The sequence below is a fragment of the Aquarana catesbeiana genome, linkage group LG03, assembly GCF_042186555.1.
Source record: "Aquarana catesbeiana isolate 2022-GZ linkage group LG03, ASM4218655v1, whole genome shotgun sequence".
Lineage (NCBI taxonomy): Eukaryota > Metazoa > Chordata > Amphibia > Anura > Ranidae > Aquarana > Aquarana catesbeiana.
In genome coordinates, this window is record NC_133326.1 from 141580805 (window position 1) to 141604323 (window position 23519).

General features: G+C 40.2%; 1 protein-coding gene across 1 annotated transcript in view; it reads left to right on the plus strand.

Annotated features, from left to right (window-relative positions):
* Positions 1-23519, plus strand: part of SMO (smoothened, frizzled class receptor) — a 62543-nt gene that overhangs the window by 17821 nt on the left and 21203 nt on the right. The window contains exons 2-8 of the mRNA XM_073619341.1: positions 8284-8489; positions 11213-11422; positions 12466-12638; positions 13648-13867; positions 16244-16367; positions 17858-17950; positions 20690-20798. Coding sequence (XP_073475442.1) covers positions 8284-8489; positions 11213-11422; positions 12466-12638; positions 13648-13867; positions 16244-16367; positions 17858-17950; positions 20690-20798 — 1135 coding nt within the window. The remainder of the gene's footprint in view (positions 1-8283; positions 8490-11212; positions 11423-12465; positions 12639-13647; positions 13868-16243; positions 16368-17857; positions 17951-20689; positions 20799-23519) is intronic.

The window sequence follows — 23519 nt, forward strand, 5'->3', positions numbered from 1 at the left end:
CCGCAAGCATTAACCACCTTAATGCGAGCTCCCTCGCATGGTGGTGAGTGCTTGCGGGCGCGCTCCCGTGATACAGCCGGCGGCTATAGCCACTCGCTGTATCACTCGGCCCCGCCCCCCGGCGCGCCGCGTCATCGGATGTGATTGACAGCAGCGCGAGCCAATGGCTGCGCTGCTTTCAATCCATCCACTGCAGCCAATCAGCGACCAGGCTGAGCTGCAATGGGAATGACGAGAACGAGCAGCGGAGATTCGAGGCGTCAGGTAAGTAAAACGGGGGGGCTGGGGGCGGCGGTATTGTCAAAAGTTTTTTCACCTTAATGCATATAATGCATTAAGGTGAAAAAATTTTTACCTTTACAACCCCTTTAACACCTGTTTGTCAAAAGTGTCCTAAATAAAAACCCATGTAAGACATAGCTACCAATCAGTCTTTATTTTGTTACTTTTGTATCATGAAATTAAGAATCTGGAAGTTAAGAATCTGACACAAGGCCACATCTGTGTCATTTGTTCCAAGAGTCCCGAAATTCTGTGTATCTGGCCCAGTATTACCAGCTTGTGTAATACTATGTGTATCCAAAGAGTTACACCTCGGATATATGTTTGCAGACGGCTTCTTGTTTGCATTCCGGCTATGTGCTCAGACGCCAACACACACCTCGGCAGAAACACCAAACTAAAATAAAACATAGCTTCTAACAATGACTTCCACAGGCAAGAGAGGCACACATGTACCGAAGGTCTTTAAAGGTGTTATAACAAACTGTTTTCTGTGTGTGTGTTTATAGGGGAAGGGGGTGATGTAACCATACTGTAAATGATGGGAATATACAGCTAAAGGCCTCCCTGCTCACGCCATCCATGATGGCCACTAAGCTGTTTCCCAATGTTTCATGCATCAGTATCACATAGATAGGATTGTTGTAATATCCAGATGTAGTTACAATCACAGCTGTGAAGTATATCATGGAAAACTTTCAGGATTACTCATATGGCAAATTATACTGCCGTTTCCCAAATTTGGGTGATATCACTGAGCACTGTTTACAGTACAAAATGACATCATTGGTTTATAAAATCTATAGTTTAATGATGATGTCATATTTGGGGGGAAAAAATGTCTATTCAGAATTTAGGATGGCGTTAAGGATTAGGTGCGAGTTGTTCCACATCACTTGTTTTGGAACTGATAAATGTCAGCAGAGGTAAAACCTGACTATGAGGATCACTTCAGTATAAATCTAACTGAAACGTGTTATCGCAAATATGACATACCCAACCATCCCTGTAATATTTGTGGGATATCCTCAGCAGTTCATATGTATTATAACTGTGTATACTGATCAGCCATAACGTTATGACCACTGGCAGATAAAGGGAATATCTTGTTACAATGTTATCTGAAAATTGGTGGGATATATTAGGCAGCAAGTGAACTTGTTGGCTATGAAGTTGATGTGGTGAAAGTAGAAAAAAAAATGGGCGTGGCAGTTTGTCATGTATGGGGCTGTGAAGCCCATGGTGACCCATGTCCACAGCCAAAAGCTTCTACAATGTTCACATGAACATCAGAACTGGACTATGGAGCAATGGAAGAAGGTGGCCTGGTCTGATAAATCATGTTTTCTTTTACATCATGTGTATGGCCAGGTGCGTGTGCATCTCTCGCCTGGGGAAGAGATGGCAACAGAATGTGGTATAAGAAGGCATGTTCACAGAGGCAGTATGATGCTGTGTGTGTGTGTGTGTGTGTATATGTGTGTGTGTGTGTGTGTGTATATGTGTGTGTGTGTGTGTGTATATGTGTGTGTGTGTGTGTGTGTGTGTATATATATATATATATATATATATATATATATATATAATTATACAGTTGTGTGAAAAAGTATTTGCCCCCTTCCTGATTTTTTTTTTTTTGCCAAGCTTAAATGGCTCAGATCATCCAACTAATTGTATTATTACACAAAGTTAACCCGAGTAAATACAAAATGCAGTTTTTAAATGATGGTTTCATTTATTAAGGCAAAAAAGCTGTCCAAACCTGCCTGGCTTTATGTGAAAAAGTAATTGCCCCCTAAACCTAATAACTGATTGTGCCACCCTAGGCGGCAACAACTGCAATCAAGTGTTTGCAATAACTGGCAAAGAGTCTTTCACGTTGCTGTGGAGCAATTTTGGCCCACTCTTCTTTGCAGAATTGTTATAATTCAGTCACATTGGAGGGTTTTCCAAGCATGAATGGCCCGTGTAAGGTCATGATACAGCATCTCAATTGGATTTAAGTCTGGGCTTTGACTAGGTCACTCCAAAACCAAAATTTTGCTTTGTTTAATCCATTTGGAGGTGAACTTGCTCTTGTGTTTCGGATTATTGTTCAGCTACATAACCCAAGTGCAGTTGAGCTTGAGGTCACAAACTGATGGCCGGACATTCTCCTTTAGGATTTTCTGGTAGAGCTCAAAATTCATGGTTCCATCAATTATGGTAAGTCATCCAGGTCCTGAAGCTGCAAAGCAGCCCCAGACCATCACGCTACCACCACCATGTCTGACTGTTGGTATGATGCTCTTGTTATGAAATGCTCTATTAATTTTATGCCACATGTAACAGGATGCACACCTTCCAAAAAGTTACATTGTTGTCTCATCAGTGCACAGAATTTTTTCCTAAACGTCTTGGGGATAACCTAGATGTTTTTTGGTAAATGTGAGATGAGCCTTTGTGTTCTTTTTGGTCACCAGTGGCTTTGGCCTTGAAACTCTCCCATGGATGCTATTTTTGCCCAGTCGCTTTCCTATTGTTGAATCATGAATCATCTTACTTGAGGCAAGTGAGGCCTGCAGTTCTTTAGATGTTGTTCTGGGTTCTTTTATGACCTCCTGGATGAGTTCTTCATCATGCTCTTGTAATTTTTGTAGGCCAGCCACTCCTGGGAAGGTTCACCACTGTTCCAAGTTATCTCCATTTGTGGATAATGGCTCTCCCCGTGGTTTACTGGAGTTCCAAAGCCTTAAAAATGGCTTTGAAACCCTTCCTAGACTAATACATGTACATTACTTTGTTTCTAATCTGTTCTTGAATTTTTTTAGATTGTGGCATGATGTGTGGCTTTTTGTGATCTGTTAGCGTGCTTCACTTTGTCAGACAGCTTTGGTATATGTGGTTTCTTGATTCAACAGGTCTGGTAGTAATCAGGCCTGGGTGTGGCAAGTGAAATTTAACTCAGCTTTCCAAAAAATTGTGGTTAATCACAAGTCATTCATGATTCAGCATGGGAGGGGGCAATTACTTTTTCACATAGGGGCAGGCAGGTTTGAACAGCTTTTTTTTCCTTAATAAATGAAATAATAATTTAAAAATCGCATCTTGGATTTACTTGGTTTACCTTTGTGTTGTATTAAAATTTGTTTGATCTGAATCATTTAAGTGTAAAAATATGAAATATGCAAAAAAAATAAAAAGTCAGGAAGGGGGCAAATACTTTTTCATACAAGTGTGTGTGTATGTGTGTGTGTGTGTGTGTGTGTATATATATATATATATATATATATATATATATATATATATATATATATATATATTACAGTATCTTACAAAAGTGAGTACACCCCTCACATTTTTGTAAATATTTTATGATATCTTTTCATGTGACAACACTGAAGAAATGACACTTTGCTACAATGTAAAGTAGTGAGTGTACAGTTTGTATAACAGTGTAAATTTGCTGTCCCCTCAAAATAACTCACTACACAGCCATTAATGTCTAAACAGCTGGCAACAAAAGTGAGTACACCCCTAAGTGAAAATGTCCAAATTGGGCCCAAAGTGTCAATATTTTGTGTGGCCACCATTATTTTCCAGCACTGCCTTAACCCTCTTGGGCATGGAGTTCACCAGAGCTTCACAGGTTGCCATTGGAGTCCTCTTCCACTCCTCCATGACGACATCACAGATCTGGTGGATGTTAGAGATCTTGTGCTCTTCCACATTCCGTTTGAGGATGCCCCACAGATGCTCAATAAGGTTTAGGTCTGGAGACATGCTTGGCCAGTCCATCAGCTTTACCCTGAGCTTTTTAGCAAGGCAGTGGTCGTCTTGGAGGTGTGTTTGGGGTCGTTATCATGTTGGAATACTGCCCTGTTGCCCAGTCTCCAAAGGGAAGAATCATGCTCTGCTTCAGTATGTCACAGTACATGTGGGCATTCGTGGTTCCCTCAATGAACTGTAGCTCCCCAGTGCCGGGAAGCACTCATGCAGCCCCAGACCATGACACTTCTACCACCATGCTTGACTGTAGACAAGACACACTTGTCTTTGTACTCCTCACCTTGTTGCCACCACACACGCTTAACACCATCTGAACCAAATAAGTTTATCTTGGTCTCATTAGACCACAGGAATTGGTTCCAGTAATTCATGTCCTTAGTCTGCTTGTCTTCATCTTTAGAAGAGGCTTCCTTCTGGGACAACAGCCATGCAGACCAATTTGATGCGGTGTGCGGCTTATGGTCTGAGCACTGACAGGCGACCCCCCACCCCTTCAACCTCTGCAGCAATGCTGGCAGCATTTATACGTCTATTTCCCAAAGACAACCTCTGGATATGACGCTGAGCACGTGCACTCAACTTCTTTGGTAGACCATGGCGAGGCCTGTTCTGAGTGGAACCTGTCCTGTTAAACCACTGTATGATCTTGGCACCGTGCTGCAGCTCAGTTTCAGGGTCTTGGCAATCTTCTTATAGCCTAGGGGAAAAAAAACTGCGCTAATCCAATGAACTAATATGGGTGGACAAATCCCAAAGCTGCAATTAATTTGGGATAAACACAAATATAGATGAAAAAGGGAAAATCGCACTTAATAAAGTCCAAATTAATAATATATAGTATTCCAAATGCTTGACCAACTGGAGATATGTTCAAGGTTCACCCGGTGACTAAATCACAAAAAGTGTACCATCACCTTGTGGAAAACATGCTTATCAGATTGTAAGCCAAATAAGCAGATGGCTAAAACACCAGCCCGGGCTAACGGTTTTGTGAGATGGAATGTATAGGTTTCGAACCTCTCAGCATGGGTTGATGTTGATTCCACAATTCGTTTTTTTGTATTGACCAAAAAAGAAAAACAACATAGCGTAATATTGTCAAAAAATATAACTGTATGCACAATAAATGCATATGCACTCACACTGTGAACAACCAAGGATTGCACAAACAGAAAACCACCCAGTGGATAAAGCAGGATTATGTGTACCATCACCACATAGAGGGCCTCCTTACCAGATGCCAAACCAAACAAGGCAGATGTCTCTTTATGAAAAAACTCAGCTGGACCCAGACAAACAACTTGATTGATGGGCGGAATAGCAACTCTCAGCGGAGAACCAAATGATCCGTAGAACAGTGGGTGTCAGTTGGTAATACCCCAAGAGAAGATACAATACACCATAGCGTAATAACCTCAACACTCGTTTATTATATAAAAAATATATTGCACTTACCAACAACGATAAAAATCTTGCACAAAGATATGAAGCCGGCCAGCCGCAATGCAAAAGCTCCCGTCCTTCTCAACGAGACAGCGTGGTGACGTCAGCACGTACCTCCTCAGACGCGTTTTGTCATAGCTAACATTTTCAATGGCCAGTGACGGAGCGCAGTGCGCGCCCGGCTGTGAAGTCCCAAACTGTCACAGCCGGGTGCCCACACTCACAATGTTGGCGCCGCAAAGAGGAGGGGGAGAGAACGGAGGCTTTGGGCGGCCGCATCGATGGACATTTTTCTTTTTTGGTCAATTAAAAAAAACAAATTGTGGAATCAACACCAACCCATGCTGAGAGGTTTGAAACCTATACATTCCATCTCACAAAACCGTTAGCCCGGGCTGGTGTTTTAGCCATCTGCTTATTTGGCTCCAGTTGGTCAAGCATTTGGAATACTATATATTATTAATTTGGACTTTATTAAGCGCGATTTTCTCTGTTTTTCATCTTATAGCCTAGGCCATCTTTATGTAGAGCAACAATTCTTTTTTTCAGATCCTCAGAGAGTTCTTTGCCATGAGGTGCCATATTGAACTTCCAGTGACCAGTATGAGAGAGTGAGAGCAATAACACCAAATTTAACACACCTGCTCTCCATTCACACCTGAGACCTTGTAACACTAACATATCACATGACATTGGGGAGGGAAAATGGCTAATTGGGCCCAATTTGGACATTTTCACTTAGAGGTGTACTCACTTTTGTTGCCACCAGTTTAGACATTAATGGCTGTGTGATGAGTTATTTTGAGGGGGCAGCAAATTTACACTGTTATACAAGCTGTACACTCACTACTTTACATTGTAGCAAAGTGTCATTTGTGTGTGTGTATGTGTGCGTGTGTGTGTGTATATATATATATATATATATATATATATATATGCATATGCGTGTGTATGTTAAAGCCCAGGGAACTTCTGTCAATTTTTTTTATTGCTTTCTGCACTGTCTTGCTCTCCTGTGACTGGACAGATTTCATCTCACCTCCTGTCTCTGTGGCAGTCTGTATGTAACAGCAGAACAATAAAGCAGTTGTCATTGAGACAGAAAGACAAAGATATTAAAGCGGCGTTCCACTGGTTTTTGAGTTTATTAAAAGTCAGCAGCTACAAAAAGTATAGCTGCTGACTTTTAATAAACAGACACTCACCTGTCCCATGGTCCATCGATGCGGCCACCCGAAGCCTCCGTTCTCTCCCCCTCCTCTTTGCGGAGCCAACATTGTGAGTGTGGGCGCCCGGCTGTGACAGTTTGCGTCTTCACAGCCGGGCACGCACTGCGCATGCGCGAGCTGCACTGCGCTCCATCACTGGCCATGCAATGTTCTGGGACCTGTGATGTGTCCCAGAACATTGCCGGGAGGGATGGGCCACCTAGGAGTCGCCCAGAACATCAAAACAAGATACCCAGCCCCCCCCCCCCCAAAAAAAATGACATGCCAATTGTGGCATGTGAGGGGGCGAGGAGTACTTAAAGCGGAAGTTCCACTTTTGGGTGGAACTCCGCTTTAACAATAACCTGGCAACGTTTTTTCTTATCCTTCTTGTTTTTTTTGAAAAATAATTTTTTTCCTCACTGCAGAGACTTCGTCTCACTTCCTGTCAGGACAGGAAATTTTGAGAAATGTCCCCAGCTGGAACATAGTAAGAAAAACGTAACATGGATTTTATCCTTTACCTGTCCTCACCAAAATAAAAAATATTTTTGGCTGGCATTGGAAGATGTATTACTACTATATTATTATACAGGATATACAGTATATAGCACAAACAGTTTGCATTGCACTTTACAAAATAAGGAATACAGTAAAGAGGATTAAAAGAGAAATATGGGGTGTAAAAAAAAATATAAACCTTAAACTCACCGCCCCCCGCCTCTTCTGTATGAGCTGATCACTCAGTTCTCCCCTGCACTCTGAGCAGAGAGCCATGACTCTCAGTCAGTGGCTCTCTGCTCTGCCCCTCCAGCGCTCACTGGAGCACTTGGCTGGGGAGGGAGCAGCTGGCTCAGTTTCCCAGCGGCTCAACTGAGAGGCTTAGCCATCTGCCAGTCCAGGCATCTGGGTGGATCCCAACTGTAAAGGATCTTTCCCTAGCCTGGACCAGCTGAGTGACATCAGCCAACAGCTTTAGCCGCCTGTAGGCCGAAAACGGGTCACAGGGGTGCAGAACGAACTGCACTCCTTTGATCCATAGGAAAAGTAGGGCCAAAAAAGCTTTGGAACAGGTGCATCCGAGCTACTACCTACTGTGTAATGACTGGCGAGTATCAAGAACACATCACTCAGCCTGGGAAGGCTCTGCAAACCTCCATGTACAATCCATGCAAAAAAGGGAGAAAGGCTGGTGCCATGGAAGTTGGCTAAAGCATTGGCAGTCAAAAAAAAATAACGCGTTTTGGCCATCAGGCCTTAATCATGGCTCAGAAAAGCATTGGCCCTGATATTCAATGGCAATATTAAACACAAAGTCATGGTACTGCATTAGAATGGTTCTGTCTCTTGTATGTACATAGCACAAAAAATTGATAAAAATTAAAATCTCACCACATGTTTCAGATGTTGTTTTTCACTGGATAGAGACATATGTACTTTGTTAAGAGATCACCATCCGTTCCAACTAACTAACTATATATATATATATATATATATATATATATATATAGTAAAGTATAGCATCTGTGGATCAATGTGTTCTTCCAGTTTCACAAACGACTAATGTTTTTTCCCGTGTTAGGTTTACGGAATGCTCCGCGCTGCTGGGAGTCCATACAACCGCTCCTATGTGCTGTGTACATGCCAAAGTGTGAAGGGGGCAAAGTAGAACTTCCAAGTCAAAGTCTCTGTCAGGCTACGCGTGGGCCCTGCGCCATTGTAGAGCGTGAGAGGGGCTGGCCAGACTTTCTAAAGTGCACCACAGATCGATTCCCAGATGGCTGTCAGGTAAGTTACCAGTCATAATTACGTTCGGAAATATTTTTCAAGATGTTGAGAAAAATCTCTTGTAAAATTGTATTCAATTTTTTTTTAAGCCATTTAAATTTTTAAAATATAATTTGTTTGTGGAGTGATTGTCAAAAATAGGATTTTTTAAACTTGTCGCTGTAAAATATTTAGTCTGTTCAGATGATTCAGAATGGGTGTGTGTGATATACTACAGTATACATGCAGCTACAAGGTGAAAGACATGATGATCTTTGTTACCAGAATACAGGAGTGCTCCTTGCTATTAGTATATTTTTTTTCATAAGGGAACTCTTCTAAGAACTGGCTATAACAGCACTTTTAGTTCTCGTTTACGGGTGGCTGAGGTGCTGAGCCACACGGATGGCCGAGCTGCAAGTTGGCAATGTTAGTACACATTGCCGTGGTTGAGGCATGGAGTGGTAAAAATGATACTTCACATCCCACTTGGCAGGCAGAACCACCACTAAATGTGACCCATAAATGTAATGTATAGGTAATACAGACAGTGAGAAGGCTACATATCGTCTCTGAGCCATCTGTCAAATGCATTTTAAAAGTGATCCATCACAAACCACCTTTCAGAGGGGAGGTAAATACAGCTAATTAAGCCCACAGAGCAACTGTTAAGCCTGGTACACACAATGAGATTATCGGATGAATGTTTGTTTTATTTTGGATGCTAATTTCCATATTGAAAACGAATAGTTTACTAAACCACGAAAATTCTCGTATGACAATAAAAATTCAGAAGTGATGTAATGTATTTTAGTGTATTGGTATTGTATTTTGGATTGAAAACTGTATTGAATAAACGGAAATCGTACGAGAAAGATTTTCATGTTTGCCTCTTCGGAAAATTTGGGACGACAGCTGTGTACTAACGATCAGATTATCGTACGATCACTTGGAAAGCGGTATTTTTTGTATGATATTCTGACCGTATATATGGGGCTTTAGGGCATGTCTTGATAGCATGTCTGCACAAATTGTTTTATGTTTCATTGTGGTAGTACTGTAATGTTTTAGGATGGAAATATGCTGGCTGAGCATTCATTGCTGTCTTATGCATTTTCTTTATTTTATGCATACAATAGGTGTGAACTCAACCTGAAACTCAGCCTCTGGACTCATTTTCCTTCCTAACAAAACAGTTGCTCTTTTTGTTTTATAACACCTTTTTTGAGTCACTGACCCTTTTAAGAATCCGATGAAAGATATGGGCCCCCTACCCATAAATATTCACATAAACACAACTTTGCATGAAATGAATTTATGTACTTTTTTTTTTTTTTTATTTGATTGCCTCATACATATAAGGCAATTCACAAAGTTTGAATAAAGTAAACAATCTTACCAAAAAACTCACTCCTTTTCATGCAAAAAGTAATGGTCACTCATTACAAAAATGAAATACGATCATTGCGCAAATTAAATGAAAATGTGGGTCTTCTGAATAATAATCCGCCCTTTATTCAAAAACACCCCCACTGCGCCACTGGATAAGAGCGTGATGAGATGAGGAATATGACCTGGTGAATGGTCTCCTCTATATTATGAAAAATTAAAGGTGAAAAAATGGAATAAAGTGAAATACATTTCCATAAATAAATATAAAAATATATATCAAACAAGAGCTGCCCCTTTAAATGATAGTAAACCTGAATATTATTTGATCTCATATATCCATTCACCCATAAGATCCTTCCCTTAGATATAAAAGAACAAATAAGAGGCGCTCATACCCCCAGTGATAGCAATAATGTGCACTACAATATCAGCAAAAACCTATATAAGCTAAAACACAAGTGCACAAATAAATAAGTGAATAATTAACAAGTGCTTATACACCCCAAATATGACCATGCATAACTTAATCTGCCATGTGTAATGAGTGCATTATACTGTGCCAATCATATGACATATTAATTAAATAACATGTAATCACCAAATAATGTGGCATAAAAAAAGTCCATAACTGCAAAAATGTATAAAGACCATAAAAAACATATGACAATCAGTCGTGATTTGTTTGTGGCACACTAAATCTCCAATGAATGTGGTAATCTCAATGGTGTATAACTCCACGTATCCTTCACCTCACCACCATGAAACGTGAATTCACTCCCAAAGGAACCTCACTCACTGATTTATTTTGCCAGCACTCTCATGCACGGAAAAAAACGCTTATTTACCACACTTCAGGGTAATCCGATATGTAGAATTTCCACAGTGTTTGAATCAATCCACATGAAAAATAATTAAAGAGCTCACATAGCGTAAACCAGCACGGCAAGTTTATTTAAAACCACTACAATCTATAAGAAAATCACTCACATTTCAAAAGATTTATAAAAGCAGTAAATGCAGTGTAGCTCACAGCAACTCTAAAACCAGTGGATGAATCAAACACAACAAATGGTCACGGCGGACCTGAGGTGTGCTAGTGCTTTGACTCACAGCCGCTCTCCCCTCCTCTGTAGCACGCCGTGAAAAACAGATCAACCTTCCTCTGATGCGGCTCTCAGCGTTGCTCGTCACATCTCACAGCCACGCCCCCTGTGAGATGTGACGAGCTCAGTAGCTCAGGGTGACCTTTAAACACAAGTGAATTAATTACCCTTCTGCCCTTTTGTTCTCTCTGTCCTCTACTTAAGGCCCTAGGGGTTTTCTCAGGTAATGAATTGTTGTACTTTTTACAGAATGAGGTGCAAAACATCAAGTTTAACAGCTCCGGCCAATGTGAGGCTCCCTTGGTCCGCACAGATAATCCTAAGAGCTGGTACGAGGATGTGGAAGGCTGTGGCATTCAGTGTGAAAATCCGCTATTTACCAAGAAAGAGCACCGAGAAATGCATGTCTACATTGCCATATTCAGTTCAGTCACCATATTTTGTACATTTTTCACACTGGTAAGTTAGTCTACAGATATTTACAATTTAAAGAATAACTCAGCTACTTTATGAATAAGTGAAGCTGTTTTCTACAGCTCAATTTATCTTTGCTTATTAAATGAACCGCGGTCATATGAAGGATCAACAAGCACTAAATTTGTTCTATGAATAGATGGGATCCATTGTCCATTACATTGTCCATTACACAAGTAAAATATCTGACTTGAAGTATTCTCCTTCCAAATTGTGTTTCTATGAACAGATTGTGCATTCAAACATCATAATTTTCCTAATATGCTCTAATGTTGCTTTAGACCATCTCAATCTTTTTACCCCAGAGGAACGCCTAAAAAATCAGTGCATTGGGGGGTCAGAGAAGAAAAAGCCCTTACATTGGTGATCACTGGGAAGAATGCAACCCTTACAGTGTATAAAGTGCCACCCTTACAGACAGACAAATAGATCAGAGATAGTGTTATGATGATTGCTTTGTCAATTAGTATTGGCTCTGGAACTCTGCAGGCCCCTGCAAATGGGTGGTCAGTCAGCCACAATCCAAGGAACACCTGACAATCTCTGGAGGTTCCCTAGGGTTCCCTAGGGTTCCACGGCATCCTGATTGAGAAAGTTGCCCTAGACAAACAATGTCTATTGCTGTGAGATGCTCGCTCATTATATAAAATTACACAGTATATATATATATATATATATATATATATATATATATATATATATATATACTTGATGTACTTTGGTTAGCTTAGAGATAATTACTGACCATTGTGCCCCTGGTGTAGTACACACTTCCATTGGCAAATTGCATTAAACAGGAGATATCACGAGTGGAGTAAGTGCAGTTTAGCCGTGGGTAGTGTATTCTGCACTTGAAGTTATAGTAATTAATTATCAGTAAATTGAACAACGAGAAACATTTAGACCAGCACATCAGGAAATACCTCCTGTCCTGATCCTCAGTCTGCAGGTGTCCTAACTCCCATTGACCTGTTATGGTTACAGTTCCTGTTTGTGACTATGTATTTCTATCTTCCATTTTTTTCCAGGCCACATTTCTCTCAGATTGGAAAAACTCTAACCGCTACCCTGCTGTGATTCTTTTTTATGTCAATGCCTGCTTTTTCATGGGAAGCATCGGGTGGCTTGCTCAGTTTATGGATGGTGCCCGTAACGAAATTGTTTGCCGGGGAGATGGTACCATGAGACTTGGAGAGCCCACGTAAGTCCAGTTAATTTTTAAAAATGTTCTCCTTATATGCTACAACAGCCCACTGACAGAATAGTGCTCAGCTATGCCATAGGATCAGCTATGAACTGCCATAGGTGTAAACAAGCTTTTATTACATCAAATTATTTGAATTGGATCTGGGGGCCTTGGCCTCAATCCAGAACTGTAGCACATTGTTAACGTAACAAAAATTCCATTATTGGATGGCCTTACATTTTCCTGTATATTTTGAGTCCCATTCCAGTAAGAGCTACTGCTTGTGCATAGGGTAATTCAGACAACATTACAGTTACCATACATAGCCAAATGTTTACAAGCAGCTCTCTCGGCTCAAGCATCACTTGCAATGTTTGGCCAGGGTAGGGTCAAAGGTCAAGGTCTTCCCTAGAGCAGTAATAGGCACAACAATCTATTCATAAGCAGATACAAATTATTCCTTTTTCTATTGAAGAAACACTCATATCTGCCTGTTAGTTTCAAGCCCTAACTATGTGCAATGCAATAAAATACACATTATTAAAGCATCCCGCAAGTTTTTTTTAAAGTCCCCTTATCTGTAGAGAAAGCCAGTAAATACCTTTTCTGATGCCCATAAGGGTGAACTCCTCTCTGATCATTACAACTGGTGAAATGGTTTTAAAACAAATTTTCATTGTCAATTTGAACGTCATCTGGGGCAGCACAGTGGCTAAGTAGTTAGTACTCCCGCTTAGCAGCACTAGGCATGTCAGTTTGCACTACCTGCCTCAAGTCTGCATGGTCTGTGTGGGTTTCCTCCCACATTCCAAAGACATATTGGTAGTTAAATTGGCCCTAGTATGTGTAATGATGTGACTTGGAGACCTTAGATTGTAAGCTCCTTGGGTGCAGGGACTAATGTGAATGTACAATATATATGTGTAAAGCACTGTGTAAATTGACAATGTTATATAAGCAGCACCTGTAATTAATAAATATGGCAGTAAATGTTCATATTTTTCTGTTCTTTTATCTTTTTCAGATCAAATGAAACTCTCTCATGTGTTATTATATTTATCATTGTTTACTACTCCATGATGTCAGGAGTGATCTGGTTTGTTATGCTGACATATGCTTGGCATACCTCCTTTAAAGCCCTGGGTACCACTCACCAACCCCTCTCTGGCAAGACTTCGTACTTCCACCTGGTCACCTGGTCTATTCCATTTGTCCTCACGGTGGCCATCCTTGCAGTGGCTCAGGTAACATGACTTAGTAGACGTTCACACTATTGTGTTGATTTACTAAAACTGGGGAGTGAAAACTGTGGGGCAGCTGTGCATGGTAGCCAATCAGCTTCTAAGTTCAGCTTGTTCAATTAAGCTTTGAAGTAGTAGGTATCTTAAATCGCACTGTAACATTCTGTGACATTAGTATTACAGAACACATAAAAGTTTACCTTCAGATCATCAGGAAAAAAGTGGTACTCTTCTGGACAGAATGAAAAAAAAAAAAAAAAGTGTATTATTCTTGTCCCCGTTCGTCCCCTGTGCGAATTGTTGTGCAACAATATGCTACAATGGGAATCACATTTTTGCCTATGGGGCCCTTTTGCACCTATGCAATGTACTTCAACGCAACTTGGGGAAAAGGTGCAGACATGTCTTATGGTGTGTCAGAGTGTGCTTTTAGTCCCATAGATTTCAATAGGACGTCAAATTTACATGCGTTTTAATGCATTTTTTTGTCCGTTTTTATGCATAACCTCCTAGTAACATCTACTCTAATAAAGAGTCTGCATAGGAAGATGGAGAAAGTAGGCCACGCCATGCTTCATACTGAATAACTAATTTTGCTGGTAAGGTCAGGAATATTGCTCCCAGCAACAATTACAAGGATTGCTGCAAGCACAGGAGAGCCTAGAGGACATTGCCCACAAGGTTTATACAGAATGGGATCCAGACTTCTCTCCACCTCTTTCTATATGAATAGTGCATAGTGAAGATGACTGCTCAGATAGCACAAGTACGTAACACAACACAGGAACCAGATGCAAGAAAGATGGCACCTAATTAACCAAAAATGAGCATCAATATGCTACAAAATCTTGCTAAAGAAATGAAAATACAGAAGCACAAGTGTGAATGGAGGATAAAACCACATTTTTCAGCAACTTACATTTAAAAAATTATGGTTTTTAAATAGCATGTGAGAAGTTCCCTACTGTTTGTCAATCACAGCCAGTGAGCCGATGAGGAGAGCAGGGAGCCGCGGCTCTATGTGTCTTCTGGACGCATAAAGCAGCAACTCGGGAACCAGCATGCAGCGGTGCTCCCAGGGCGAGCAGCTTTCTCTGGGGGTACTACTCGAGGGGCAGTAGCCAGGAGCACCAGCAAGGGACCCTAAAAATGGAGTATCTGGGCTGCTGTGTGCAAAACAGAGCAGGTAAGTATGACATGTTTGTTATTTTGAAAAAAAAAAAAATGAAGCTTTAGTATTACTTAACTAACATCTTACTGCTGAAGATAGGAGTTTTCTTCAGGGATCGAGGGGAGGATTACAAATATAACAAAGATGCTTAGAACATGTTATATTAATTCCCTCTAATTTGATTTATATAAGTTGCTAAAAACCTACAGTTTGAAGTTGGAGTGGAACTTTACCCATAACAGCTAGATGACACTTAATGACTTTTAATAAAAGAAAGTACATTCCACATGCTACCAAAATTAGTGTGTGCTGTAAATTGCCTCAAGCATTGCTCCTGTTTCTTCTTGCCAAAAGCTGCTTTTTTGTAGGAGCCCAGAGCAGTGGGAAACTCTCCCCCCTCTCCTTGGTTTCAAAAACTATTTGTCACATTCTGTAAAAAAAAATGTGCAATTTCAGCCTTGATTGTATGTCTTGGCTCAGCTAGAAGAAAGGGCTAACAGAAGCTTTACAGTGGTGAAGTTTACAGGGTTCTGCTGCTAAGGGAGAAAGGAGAGAGTATCAGACAGATAAAATAAGACACTATACTTGTAAGTTTAACTCTTTTGTGTCTCCCTGGCAGCAGAGTTTGTCCTGTCACCTTCCCTTCTTTTCCTTTCTCTCTTCCTAAAATTCTCAGTCTGTGAAATTTCTGTTCCACCCCCTCCCCTCTGCAGCAGTAAATTGTGAGGATCTCAGCAGATCTGCCTCTAGGAACTCACTGATTACAGGGCATCTGAGGCTGTGCAGAGCAGGGAGAGACAGTGTATTACTGGATTTTGGAAAAGGATTTTGGAACTGTATGTGTGTAGTGCGTTTCTGCAAAAACCACCAAAAAAAGACATAGGTATTAACCAGGACCCAGAAGCAATACCCCCTTAGTGGAAATGCATGTACTGATATACTTTATACATTGCAACTATTTAAATAATAAAACGTATATATATTTTTGTCATGTGCATGAGTAGTATTACAACATACTTTACAACTAGTCTTTATTAGACAGTAAGGAGTTAACCCCTACAACAAATCATTATATTTTTTATGATCATATTTATCATATTTATTATAGAAATAAAAAACACAAGCTATAGTAGCATGACAGAATAACCCTCCATTCACAAAAGTACTCTGATTGGAAGATTAATGTGTTGCTTGATATGTTCCAACAGGTTGATGGAGACTCTGTGAGTGGGATCTGCTTTGTGGGATACAAGAACTACCGCTACAGAGCCGGCTTTGTCTTGGCTCCAATTGGAATTGTACTAATTGTTGGAGGTTATTTTTTAATCAGAGGTGAGATTATTAAATGTAGGATTTGGTGTCATGGTCAATGATTGGACAAAAAAAGTAAAGCTGTCACAGACTTAAAATCATATAATAGCCATTTTGTTGATTTATTATTTGCTTCAGACATTCTTGCCAAGCTGCATAGTCAGGCAGCTAGACCAGCTATTGTAAGCATATCCAAGTCCAAAAACAAAAATATAATAAATTGCAGCTTACTTTTATTTTCTCTTGCTAATTGAGTGAATACCACACTTCCTGTCCCTGGGTGAGTACCTCTCCATTGTATCTATTGAGAGAGCCAAGGTTGTCACCCAAGCTGGATTTCAACTTGTCTTTCTTTCTCCGTCTTCATTACATTGGGAGTAGGGGAAAGATAAAATAGTTTTTTGCCTCCAGCTCAGCTTGCAGGAAGTAACAAAGGCTTTGTATTTGTACCAAGATCAACATGTATTTTCTCAACTTGCTAAAAATGTCCTTAGCCTGAAAAATTCAATTTAGTGCAGCCACCACATTCAACCCATTGCCAACCGCTCTATAGCCGAATGAGGGCCACAGCATGGCCGACCAGTTCTGGGAGGGCGGCATATGACATCCTCCCATGATTGCGCCCGCTGCAGCTCGCAGGCGGCGTGCTCTGTGATCACTGTGTCCTCAGGAAACAGCTGATCGAGGATCAAGATAAAGAGCTAATTAGCTAATTGCATTCCTATCCTCACGCTGATGACAGTGTGAGGAGAGGAGAGATGATACCGGCTTGTGTAAAATTTACATCTACACTGATTATCAGTGTCCTGATTATCAGTGCAGTCTCAACAGATGCCACCAGTACTGCCAATCAGTGTACACCAGTGCTGTCAATCAGTGCCCATCAGTGCCTCCTCATCAGTGTCACCTATCAGTGCTGCCTATCAGTGCCGTCTATCAATGCCCCCTTATCAGTGCCCATCAGTGCAGCCTCATCAGCGCACATAAGTGAAGGAGAAAAATTACCTGTTTGCAAAGTACAGTGTTCTTAAAGAATTGTCACAACTGCTAAATCTGATTGGTACAGAAAAGTCTTGGTAGCTGGATTATCTAGAACATATTTAGGCTGTGTAGCCCCTATGGGATCAAATGTTGCCAGACATATGAATCCAAACAAAATTGTCAGATTTTGCACAGAGTTCTACATTTAGTCTTGCCATATCACTGGTATTTCATGACCCTTAGCACTTGTGCTTGTGTATAAAGAGGAAAATCCGAATTATGTCCTTACAGCATAAAAATATGGAAAAAGTACTATTGGTCCTGGGTGACTGAGTAATATAACTGAATTTACGCCTCATCTTTTAGGATTGTTACACTTTTCTTGTTGTTGTTATTATTATTTATTATTATTATTATTATTATTATTATTATTATACATCCTAAATTCAAATTACCTAAACACTTTTTTTTTTTCAAATTGTGTAATATTTTTTAATTTTTTTTTTCTCTTTTTACATTTTTTCTTATAGGCGTAATGACATTATTTTCTATCAAAAGCAATCATCCTGGACTCCTGAGTGAGAAAGCAGCCAGTAAAATTAATGAGACCATGCTGCGGCTAGGTAACTCAATTCCTATTCAGTCTCTGAGTAATTTAAAGCTAAACTCCACGATAAGCAAATATTGTCCAAATACAGGAGCCATGTGTATTCCTTCTTGAATCTTGTTGTGCTTTGTCCATTTGTTCCAGATCTGTGCAGAATTCCAGTGTGAATCTTTGCCTCTATGCTGGAGCTTCCTATAATAAAAACTGGCCATTGCTGCAATCTCTCCTTGTGCAGGGTGACGGGTGTTGTATCCAGACCCTCCTGTAGTTTATGTAGGCAGCCTGTAGTAGGTGAAGCTCTGCTCCCTGCATTTAAATCGCTCTTCAGAGGGCATTTGACAGGTGGTGAGGAGGTGTTATATGTCCTCCTCACTTGGCTTTAACCCCTTAAGCCCCACACCAGCTTGCCGCAATGCATGTGAATGGGTCATGTTTTTGGAGAGGGGAAAATACCCGCCAAATGTGACAGCGGGAACGTTTTTTTTTTCCGCTGCATATGTGCAGTTGGGGGCAGTAAAATGCTGCTCAACCACACATTTGTATGCCTCCCCCCAACCACACCTTTTTATCAGAACATAATAAAAAAGACAAATGTTGTACATCTCTGCAGTGCACATTTCTCAATGTTTTGTCTGCAAGTACAGAAAAATGCCTTTTTCTCATGCCATTAATCCACTTCCTGTTTAAGATGACAACGCTTGTTATGGTACACTGAAATATCAAGCAGTGTTGTCATCACTGTCCATTTCTCCTGTGCTGGACTACAGAACAGCTTCGTCTATGTTATGGAAATTAAGAGGGGAAGGAATTCTGTAGAAACAAGTGGCCACTGCCCCCACCTATAACTGGTCTATTGCAGCAAGGAGCACTGGGCATCGTATGTCAAACAAATACAAGGAGATTTCCAAGCTCAAACTTACCAACCAACCAGCGACCAACCCAATTGACCTGTCTAACAATATGCATTAAGAACAGAGGTTTAAGCTGGATACACACTATACAATTTTCTTTAGATTTTTTCCTTTAGATTTACCAAAACCATATAATATGAGGTCAAACCTTGAGTTTCAATTTGTATGCAATCAGGCAAGCCCTTGTACTACATGGTTTTGGTAAATCTTAAGGAAATCGGACAACAAAAGTTGTATAGTGTGTTTGGGGTCTTAGTCTGCACAAATTTGCAAATACATGCGTAAGCTACATGCCCCGTCTTAACGCATATTGTTAGACAGGTCGATTTGGTTGGTCACTGGTTGGTTGGTAAGTTTCAGCTTGGAAATCTCCTTGTATTTGTTTGACATGCGTCACCCTTCCAGTGCTCCTTGCTCCAATAGACCAGTTATAGGTGGGGGCACTGGCCACTTGTTTGTATTTTAACTATATTGGTCAGGTAAGGCACTGACATCTTTGCTGCCATAGTGCTATGTGCTGAGTGTTCAGTGTGCCCCTCTACCTTAAAGGAGGGGCGGGCTCCTTCCAGGTCATATATCCTCACTTATCCATAAAAATGTATGCTCCTATTGTGGAGACCCAGAGGTCAGGGTTAGGGACTACAGAAAACAGGCTGCCTTGACAGGGCCTGTAGTTTACGCATGTATTTGCAAATGTGTGCAGACTAAACCCCTGTTCTTAACGCATATTGTTAGACAGGTCAATTTGGTTGGTCGGTGGCTGGTTGGTAAGTTTGAACTTGGAAATCTCTTGCATTTGTTTGAAGGAATTCTGTAGTTCAGAAGGAACAACTTTCCAGGGCTGATAATACTGCTTGGATTTGATTTCAGTGGGATAGATTTATGGCAGATCCACATATATTTTTCTTTACATGCAGTGCTTTTAAAGGAATAAAGGATGGGGAAATTTTCATATGGTTCAGAAATCTACTTCAGTTTATTTTTATTTTCGGCCAGACACACTTCAATCATCTGAAATGACTGGCCAATATTGGTTGTGTATCTGATAATCAGCCAGCTACACAAACCTAATTCAGTGTGATCTCAATTAGGCTCCATTCACACTTGTACGACTCCAAAGTTGCGCCGACTTTGGAGTGCAACTTTGGTGCAACTTAGACACAACTTTTGATGGGTGCAACTTGGATACGACTTTGGCTTTGAACAGTGATAATGGACAACTTTTGCACACAAGTTACAATGTATAACATTCAGGTTTGACTTCCATGCAACTTCTGAGGGTTAACATTGAAGTCTATGTCCCTCAAGTTGCATAAAAGTAGAACCAAAGTAGTGCATGAACTACTTTGAAGTTGCTGCAACTTTAAGTCGTGGATATATGAATGGTTAATATTGGAAAACATGGGGGAGACTTGTCGTGCAACTTTGATGTCCAAAGTTGCATGACATGTTGCACTTGTGTGAATGAAACACATTTGGAAGAGATCACTTTAGCATACAAGTATTTGCTTAGCATGAAATAGGATATTAGGCACATTGGTTAAGCTGGTCATACATTATACAGTTTTCTTGTTCAATTTTCTTTAGATTTACCTTAAACTATGTAATACAAGGGCCTCCCTGACTGTTTAAAATTAAAAGTGTTTAGGTTTTACCTCATATTATATGGTTATGGTAAATTTAAAGGAAAGTTGTACAAGAAAATTGTATAATGTATTGCCATGCTAAGTGACCAAATCTGCCTATATACTGTATATGTGTAGTTTTAGACTATAAAACTAAATATATGACTGTTTGTTTGCATGTTTTTTGTTGAAATAAATTTGTACTTTGTTCTGATACAGGAATTTTTGGATTCTTAGCCTTTGGATTTGTACTTCTCACCTTCACCTGTCATTTCTATGACTTCTTTAACCAGGCAGAGTGGGAGAGAAGTTTCCGTGAATATGTCTTGTGAGTATTACCAGTCAGGCAATATCCTGCTTCATACTCTAAAGGTATCTATTCTGTGAAAATAGGTTGCTAAGAATTGTTCAGCCATATGTTTTTAATGGTAGACAAAAAAACATTATTCTTGCCGACTAATTACATCTTCCTTGCTCAGTGATGTGTTTTATGTTCTCTTCTTCTCAAAAAACTGTAATCACTAGAGATAAGGATGGGACACTGGATGTAATATTCCAATTCAATAGAGAATGTTGTGGCTGACAGCAATCAAACTATTACAGTTATAGTTATTTAAGGGTTATATAGCATTCAGAAGAGGCAAAAGTGGTTGCAAATTGACTATTGGAAGATGTGGCTTGAAATGTTTGGGCGAGGGTGTGTCAATGGAGGGAAGTTACACTTCTGGGTATTATTATGAGGATATCAATTATTAATTTCAGCATTTAAAAAAAAAAGAGCTGGATACACACTATACAACTTTTGTTGTTCAATTTCCTTTAGATTTACCTTCAAATATGTAGTGTAATTGGTTGCCTGAAAGTGTTTAGGTTTGACCTCATTTTATATGGTTTTTGAATCTAAAGGAAAAAAAATCTAAAGAAAATTGTATAGTGTGTATCCAGCTTTAGCTAATGCCGCGTACACAAGAGCGGTTTACCGTCATAAAAAACTCAGATGGTTTTTCCGACGGAATTCCGCTCAAACTTACCTTGCATACACATGGTCACACAAAAGTTCTCTGAACTTTCGACCATCAACAACGCGGTGACGTACAACACTACGACGAGCTGAGAAAATGAAGTTCAATGCTTCCGAGCATGCGTCGAAATGTTTCCGAGCATGCGTAGGAAGTTTGCGCGTCGGAATTTGTACAGATGATCGCATTTTCGGATAGGAACTTTTTCCAACCGAAAAATTGAGAACCTGCTCTTAATCTTTTGCTGGCGGGAATTTCGCCAGCAAATGTCCGATGGAGCATACACACGGTCGCATTTTCCAACCAAAAGCTCTCATCGGTCTTTTGCTGGCCAAATTTCTGATCGTGTGTATGCGGCATAACACTCAGAAAGCCTGTTCATGCTTCAGAAGCAACATTGTGGACCTACATTGACAGCTTCAATATTTGACATTTCACATTTATAGTATATAAGGTTTCAGCACTGAGAACCTAGGAATGGTAGCGTTCAACCATTACTAGCCATACTTTGTTCCACTCTTTGTCACTGAGTGGATTCAGCCATCATGGTAGAGGAACGGGGCTTTGCTACCTCACAGTAGAAATATTACCACATTTCACCCTAAAATCTTGGAGACTAGCAATCAGAGAGGCAGCATGATCTCATACTGCAGATATACAGTTATTAAATAGCTATAAAACAGGCGTGCATAGGTATGTCACATCAGGAAGCATACTGCTAATTTCATGAAGAATTTCAAGAAGCACTCAGTGCTGAATAATGGTGCATCGAAATGAAAATTCTGGTGCATAAACCCGAAAATTCAGGATGCACTTGGCCAAAACCGAACTTGACATTTTTAAAAATATATATATATTTTCTAAAAAATAATTGTATTATATTCCACTTTTTAATTAACATCATGAATTTAAATGAATATGAATTTATTGTCAGCCATTATCGGCACTTTTTGAAGCAGTATTAAAAATCCTGCTTGCTGCATTTTTGGTGCATATTTTGTTAGTTAAAAAAACGCACAAAAAATGCACCTCCCCATTGAAATGCATTGAAAACGCAGCAAGAACGCATCAAAAATGCACCGTGTTGCGTTTTTGATGTATTTGTGAGTCACGTGACCTATAAAAACACACCATAAGCACAGTACATTCACAGCAAAAGCACAGTACAATTGTGGCAAAATCGTGGGCATTTTTGGTGGCTGAAATTTCAGTGCATTGCTAGTGCTGAATGCAACTGCTTTGATCTTTTAACATCAACTCAACCAAAAAGTGATCTTTCATTGTTGGGTGGGCAAAGATGGGTAAATCATCTCTTGATATCTCTCAGTGAATCCATTGTGGAGCTATATAGAGAGTCAGGTACACAAGGGTTATACACAATGTGGAGCAGGTATTAGGCTAGACAAAGTAAGTTGAATTAAGTGGCTGGTTGGTTTGTGGTACAGTAATGCCATGTACACACGGTCAGATTTTCCGACGGAAAATGTGTGATAGGACCTTGTTGTCGGAAATTCCGATCATGTGTGGGCTCCATCACACATTTTCCATCGGATTTTCCGACACACAAAGTTTGAGAGCAGGCTATAAAATTTTCCGACAACAAAATCCGTTGTCGGAATTTCCGATCGTGTGTACACAAATCCGACGGACAAAGTGTCACGCATGCTCAGAATAAATAAAGAGATGAAAGCTATTGGCTACTGCCCCGTTTATAGTCCCGACGTACGTGTTTTACGTCACCGCGTTTAGAACGATCGGATTTTCCGACAACTTTGTGTGACCGTGTGTATGCAAGGCAAGTTTGAGCCAACATCCGTCGGAAAAAATCCTAGGATTTTGTTGTCGGAATGTCCGATCAATGTCCGACCCTGTGTACAGGGCATTATACTTCCCAGGCTCGGGATTGGTACTTGGTTTTTGCTTGCTTATCATGTACAATAATCTTGCTGTTTGCATATGTTCAGTTGGAACACAGCAGCAGTTTCAGGCTATTATAACATGGTAACAGTAGAACTAGTTTCTTGTAATAT